The 7,229-nt window shown below is 39.4% G+C and overlaps 1 protein-coding gene across 2 annotated transcripts; it reads left to right on the top strand.

Moving 5' to 3' along the window:
- Positions 1-3,448: 3,448 nt before the first annotated feature.
- Positions 3,449-6,858, top strand: LOC129721683 (serine/threonine-protein kinase PLK4). 2 transcript variants are annotated; one of them, XM_055674553.1, is made up of 5 exons: positions 3,449-3,709; positions 3,770-3,865; positions 3,924-5,249; positions 5,325-5,826; positions 5,886-6,858. In XM_055674553.1, exons 1-5 carry the CDS (start codon positions 3,674-3,676, stop codon positions 6,602-6,604), a joined length of 2,679 nt encoding a protein of 892 aa, XP_055530528.1. In that variant the 5' UTR covers positions 3,449-3,673; the 3' UTR covers positions 6,605-6,858. The 2 variants fall into 2 exon arrangements, with proteins under 2 accessions (XP_055530528.1, XP_055530527.1); XM_055674552.1 differs by having other exon boundaries at positions 3,450-3,709; positions 5,304-5,826.
- Positions 6,859-7,229: the final 371 nt, after the last annotated feature.

Raw genomic sequence — 7,229 nt, 5'->3', positions numbered from 1 at the left:
CCCCCTAGAGCGTTATGTATTATTTGAATGATCCCTTACGGTGTCAAAAGTGTCGTTTGAGTGTAGCTACACCGCGAAAACGAAAACGACATTAAAAATCGAAGGATAATATAAAGTTCAAAATAATCACATTTTGCTCAGAAAATTACACTCTTTCAGATGATATAGAGTTCTCCAAGCTAAAACATACAAACACTACGAAACGGCCCGCTTCACCCTGTATATTGAAATTTGTGAGAGTGTGAATCAAACTCGGTAGTTTTTTATGCTCTCTTTCAGATGACAGTTCTCACAGGTGACAAAAAGTTCTTACAGCTAACAAAAAATAAATCGAAAACAGTACACTAATACTAACGCACCTGGAGAACTCTATATAAAAATCAAAAATCCGTGAATAGCTGAACCACCCAATTACGTAGTTAGATAATCGAAACTATAAATTAAAACTAACTTACTCTGACAATAGGGTGTTTTGGGGGTATGTATATTATATTTTCTCTTAATAAGAAATGTCACAAAAAATCATATTCCACTGACTTTTTTTATTTTTAACAATAGAACTCTTAAAAAAATCGCTTTCGAATGTTAACAACTGTAAATGATTTTAAGACAAACCCTGCCTTCAAGAAATCATGACACAGTGGTGCCAGGTCATTTTTCACATGTCTTCACACTCCATAAAAAATATCTCCACATACAAGAAATCTGTAAACACGGTCCTCCATTGAAGGTTGAAAACCTCACAGAGAACAATATTGTTTTAGGATTGACAGCGATCTGGTAGTTAAATTTACCATATGTATTTCTTGTCAAAATAATTACACTTTTATTTGAGACAACTGTAGTGTAGTTAAATTAACCGTGAAATTTCAACAGCAATCTGTGGTTAATTTTACGACAGTTTTAGCCCTTGTTATAGCTTTATAAATCAGTAGAAATAACTACAATTCACTGCAGTTGTAGCGCGACTAACTGCACCTTACCCACAAAATAGGTCTGACAGCGTATTGTAGTTGAACTTACAACTACATTGTAGTTATTTCTTTCCTTGTTCGATCCGGTAAAAAAATACGCCATTTCTAAACAAACATTGTTTAGTGGTGAGTCATTTTTAGTGCTATGGTAAAAATTGGTTCTGTCTATTTTGTTTAACAAATTAGATAAATGTGAATCCGCAAGCTGCCCAAAATGGTGAAACCTTTGTCGACGACATGCTCCGTGACCCCGAATACATCGCCGGTAAGTAGAAAAATTGCAAAATACTCCACTTCTTAAAACCTAGTGTCGTGACGCTTGCTAGACCCAGCCGTCTCCATTTTTTCCAATTTTTGTTGCGAAACTGAATACACATCCGTACTCCAGAACTATAGTTAACCGAATGAATCTTCGTTCGTCACATCATCGCAACCAAGCCCTCCCGATGATCAGCGTACTACTCTCACATTCTCTGCCTCTCTCTTTTCACATCTATCGCTTCTACACATACACACACACTCTTACAAAATCATCGACAGCTGCGGTGCAGAATCCATTAGAACACCTAGGCCGAAAGCTGTTTGTTTTCTCTCTCACACTCGCACACACTCTTAACATACAGATTCCTTCGTTTGACTCAGATTCTCGGTGAATAATTCGACTGCGCGGACGCTCTACTCTAAATGCATTCATTAAGATGTTTCAGATGGATCGTAGCCAGTACAACAGGGATGCCTGTTTTGTTTGTTGGATTTCTTTCGACTCAATCTGAAGATTTTTGTTTTCCATTCTCTGTATTCTCTACAACTAGTTCTGTTTTTTTTTTCTTATGTCAGAAGCGGATGAGAATCCTGCGCTTCGGTAACTCATAATCGATTCTTGGGGACTGAATCCTGCAATATACGCTATACAGATCGGTATGAAACGTATTTGATTTATGCACGATTACACAACCCAAGTAACCAGTGAGCACTAAATCATTGCCCTACAACAATACTATATTTGATTACAGAATTCTGGGTAAGAACTTATCCTGACCTAAATGCTTGTATACATCTGATATAATGTTAAAAAGGCGAAACAGCGAGCTGATAAAGTGCTGCAGGTGGCAACCATTGATATGCATCACTAATGCTGATTTGAAGCACCCATGAGATTTCTCTTTTCTGACATGTGTGTTAAGAAAACAAACGAAAAAAAAATTTAGAACCTTAATTATTTGGTGTCTGGAACGAATGCAAAAAAATATTCAGAAGTGATACATATGGTTTATTTTTTGCATGTGTTCTTCCTCAACATCGTTTGGAATTCAACAGGGACTTTTTTTCATCTTCTGATATTGACGGTTCAGGAACCACGAGCCCAGGAGATATAGATCCTAGATCCAACTCACTAGTTTGCAATTGTTTTATTTTGGATATTTCGGAAAGTTTCATGCATTCATATACCTGAACTTTGCGTCAAAAATTCTCAATTCCCATTCTCACGAAAATTCCCACTTCTCCATTTACATAGAGTATCCACGTTCTGTTTATTTTTAATTGACCCCTCGATATCAAACATGATATAAAGCTATTTGGCATTAACAAGGATGAATTAGTGCTAATAAAATGCTATCTCCTAATGCTTATGGTTACTTGGGGTATTTAGGTCTAAGTTTGATATAAAGAGAGGGGTACCCAGAAATGCAACGATAAATACTTTGTAATATCGAATATTGGAAATATTTCGCAGTATATCAATAGTGTCTTGCCTCTAGGAAAGCCCCCCAAATAATATTGGTAAACACAGGTTTTGCCCTAGAGGTCAGACTGAAGAAAAAAAATAAATGAGTAGAAAACTGTGAATCTTACTACACCAAATAAAGGCGCAGCTTATTACTTTTAAAGTGAAATTGCAGCTTGATTAAAAGAGTTCGATGCTTGGTATCAAAGAACAACTTGTAGACTTCGAAGCATTAAAAAAATCAGTTTCAGCTCAATCCGAAATAAATGTAATTTCGTAAATTTTACCCTCCGGAACTGTCAAATGACGTAATCATGCAATGATCTTTCATAGTGAATTTCTTTATTCTACTGCGTCAGGGCAAATCTGCCAAGGAACAAAGAAATGACATCGTGTTTAACCACGAAAGCAAGAAACAAATGCCAGATAATTGCTTACGAATTAAGCACGTACGGTGGTGGGTCGAAGCTAACAAATTTTACAGTGCGCTTCGGGTAGCGCGGCAGTTCAATGCTGGGTCAAAATCAAGCGAATAAAGAAGGGTTTCGACTGCAGTTAGGTTGCTTCCAGGTGAAAACGAGGTGAGCTGGTGGAATAAAAAATTTCGCTATTATTAAACGGGTTATTTCTGACTTATTATGCGCTGTTAAATTTTAGCGTGTATAAATTATTTCGGGCTCCCTGACGAACGTCACTGTGACGGTTATTTTGTGTGCCTTTTGCTCGTGTCGTCTGCGTCAAACTTCGTGACTTTTGCTCATTCAAAAACCGCTTGGTTCGTTTCTAGTTTTTATCTGCTAATGACGCTTCTGTTTACCAATAAAAAATTGTTTATCCGGTGAATACTCAGTTTTAGGTGCAAAACTAGTTAAAGTTTTATTTTTCTACGTTTGAATTCGTTGAAATATACGAGTCTGTTAAGAAGAGAATTTTTCTAGTGGTATTTTTTTATATTTTCGAGTACGAATGATCTATGACGATGCTGGATAACTTTGGTGAACAGATAGAGGTTTGTCAGAAGCTAACGATTTTTTCGCAAAACAAACTAATATTTTTGTTAAAAATGCAGGATTTTGAGGTTTACGACTTGCTAGGTAAAGGAGGGTTTGCTTGTGTTTATCGAGCGAAATGCCGACGCACCGGTATTCATGTTGCGATCAAAATGGTAAGGAATTTCCCGCTTCCGTTCCGGATCGTTGCGCAAGAGTATCTTTCTTTTTTAGATCGACAAGAAAATGATGCAGTCGGCAGGAATGGCCAACCGTGTCCGGCAAGAAGTGAGCATTCACTCACGCTTGAAACATCCATCAATATTGGAACTGTATACATTTTTCGAGGATGCAAACTATGTGTACCTAGTTCTAGAGCTTGCGGAAAACGGTGAGCTTCAGCGCTATTTGCGAGAAACCAAAAAAACTTTTAGCGAACATGAGGCTGCCACGGTTCTGAAACAAGTTGTAGAGGGTCTGCTCTATTTGCATTCTAATCACATTCTACACCGCGACATGTCACTGGCTAATCTATTGCTAACCAAACATATGACACTAAAAATTTCGGATTTTGGATTGGCAACACAATTATCGCGCCCTGATGAAAAGCATATGACACTCTGTGGGACGCCGAACTATATCTCCCCAGAAGTAGCTTCTCGCGCTTCACACGGACTCCCGGCCGACGTTTGGGGCTTGGGGTGCATGTTGTACACATTTTTAGTAGGGAAACCACCGTTTGACACTGCAGGCGTCAAATCTACATTAACGAAGGTAGTAATGTCCAACTACAATGTTCCAAGTTACATTTCTCAAGAAGCGCGTGATTTGATTGATCAATTGCTAAAAAAGAATCCTGCCGAACGGATGAGGTTGGAGCAAGTTTTGCAGCATCCTTTCATGCGCAAAGCTCTCGATAAAGGTCATTCTAGTGGGACAACGCTCGCGTCAACCGACAGTGGTATCATAACTATGTCAAGCAGTGGAAACCGGTCAAATATTCCTTCAAGTCACTGCCAAGAACGATATCAGCCAATGGCAAATCACCAGATGCCTCTACGTTATCAACCGATAAGTGAACATGAACAGCACTTTCAGGAAAGCATATTGCCTCCTCGGTCCCGATCGGCGTCCTGCCAGGAAACATCTGATTTCTATTCTGGTTTAAAACCTAGCTCTCGTGTCAACTCTGCCGCTGGTTATCAACAAACTAATCAAATATCGTTGCTGCAGCAATTTAATAGTCTAGAATTGATGGAAAAATATAACATCAACAAAGCAGAGATTGAAAGTGTTGGTCGATCGAACTCTGGTGGCAGTTTACAGCAACTGCATGGGCAGCTGGACTTCCAGCCTCAATTGGTGATGGGTGCTCAGCAAATCTCTTTACTAGATGCGAAGCAAAAATCAGCTTCTGTATCAAAGTTGTATCAACTTGCGAGCGAAATTCAACCACAATCGGCTAACTATTTTTATTGTGACGAAAAAGAAAACCGTCCCAACGAGCAAGTTGAAACAGCTATGAAAGGTGAACAAGTTTTGCTGAATCCTGGCAACTATGTAAGTTGATCGTTTGTTTCATCGTAATCCTTCTAACGCTTCAAATTATTACAGGACTTTCTTGATCATTTTCAGTCAAGGGAAAATCATAACGCTTATCAAATCGCACCGCGACAAAACAGTCCCAAGCAGCAGTCAAAAAAGATGCTGGACGTTCCACCCTTGACTACTACTCGTCTTCTACCGAACCGTCATAAGACCAAGAATGCAATTCTTAGCATTCAATCAAATGGTGAGGTTGTACTGGAGTTTATCAAGCATAAACCACGCTACAGAGAGGAACGAGTGTTTGACGTGTGTCGAATATCTTCTGATGGCCTTCGGTTCGTTCTGTACCACCCTGACGGTGGAAAAGGGGCTCCAGTTAAGGATGAACCGCCTGATTTGCCAGTTGGTGGAGCGGACAATATTTTCAGCTACGAAAATCTGCCGGAGAAACACTGGAAAAAGTACCTGTATGCTGCCCGCTTCGTACAGATGGTTAAGGCAAAGACACCAAAAATTACGTACTATAGTGAGAAAGCCAAGTGCCAGCTGATGGAAACGCTAGAGGACTTTGAGGCTATGTTTTACAGCGGTTAGTAAGCATTTTAATTAAAAAATTAGACTAGCTGGAACAATTTACACCCATTGTAGGAACAAAAATTGTAAAGACATCACAGGAGGGTATTCGAATTGTGGATAATAATGGAAAAACTGTGACAAATAGTGCCAACTTAAACCCCGTACTGAACATGGAATATCAACATTTCCAAAAAACACTCGAACACTGTCTAAGCATTGATCAGACTCTATCTGCGATTCGAACCGGAAACACATTTCCGCTTATCATCGGACGGCGGCCAGCGTCGGCGGCTTTGGTTTCCTCTAAGGAACCCCACAATCAATCAAATCCCTGCACTCCACAAACACCCATGAGTCCCCATCAGCTGTCATCATTCGCAATGTCTGTGAATTCTCATGATTCAGAAGCGTTGCACAACAGACGGCCAGTAACGCGCTCAAAAACTGCGGGTAATTTTTCCAACGTGGCCATCAAGAAGTGCACCATTCCGGGCATCGGCACGGCGGTGCAACTCTCACAGGGCGTTATTCAGGTGCATTTTCTCGATGGTGCAGCGCTGTCGTTGATTCCGACCGAACAGGGCGGTGGGGTGACTTTTTCGCCCAGTTCGGGAAGTCCGCTTCAGCATTATGCGACCCAGGATGACGCCTCGTTACCGCGAGCGTTGCGTGACAAGATTGCCTCAATGCCCCACATTCTGCGGCAGTTGAATGCCACGGTGGCACCATCAATTCCGTTCAATTTTCTCGAGGGTACACCAAGGACGCCGTTGACGCGGTTTTTGCGATAAACAAACTAAGGTAAGCGTATAACACAAGGCACTTTTTGGAGTGGAATTGGTTGGCGGAGAGATTGCGCCGTGTACTGTTACAGGAAGTACAAACCCTATTTTAAATACCAGTTGAACTGTGCTGAATTTTGTAATTTATTATATATTTTTATAAATAAAATTCAGAAGCAAATAATATGTTTAAATTTTTGAAAACATTATTCTCGAGAGATGAAGATATTATTTTTAATAAATAAGTAGTCTATAAAAAAACACTTCAGAATGAGGTTTGAATGCAAAATTATAGCTTATTTTGTGAAAAAGATGAACCCCAACCCTGAGATTGAAAACCTCTTTGATAAAGATTACGAAAAATATATACTCCAATAAAATTGAAACAATACAAATATCGTGAGGTTTTTGCAGTTTAAAATTGCTTTTTATTATAATTACCTCGTGATGCTTTTTCTTTGAGAAGATCGAAGTACATAAACCACGAACGCGAATGGTTGCGATTTTTCTCCTGCGTCACAACTTTCTCGCTGGATATTTTTAAATCTGTTTTTGGTTAAATAGTGTTTCACAAATGCCATCTGCATTGGTTGACTGTCTAGTTTGTTGAAGTTAATTTTTTTTTTACTGAAAA

This window comes from Wyeomyia smithii, chromosome 2, assembly GCF_029784165.1.
Source record: "Wyeomyia smithii strain HCP4-BCI-WySm-NY-G18 chromosome 2, ASM2978416v1, whole genome shotgun sequence".
In the NCBI taxonomy this organism is placed as follows: Eukaryota; Metazoa; Arthropoda; class Insecta; order Diptera; family Culicidae; genus Wyeomyia; species Wyeomyia smithii.
The sequence above is the reverse complement of the archived record's forward strand: the minus strand, read 5'-3'. Positions and strand labels throughout refer to the sequence as shown.

Excerpts from the sequence above, each read along its gene's own strand:
- LOC129721683 (XM_055674552.1), top strand. The coding sequence starts at position 3,674 with ATGACGATGCTGGATAACTTTGGTGAACAGATAGAG. Across the intron at positions 3,866-3,923 it reads TTCATGTTGCGATCAAAATG|ATCGACAAGAAAATGATGCA; the intron begins GTAAGGAATTTC and ends TTTCTTTTTTAG. Across the intron at positions 5,827-5,885 it reads TGAGGCTATGTTTTACAGCG|GAACAAAAATTGTAAAGACA; the intron begins GTTAGTAAGCAT and ends CACCCATTGTAG.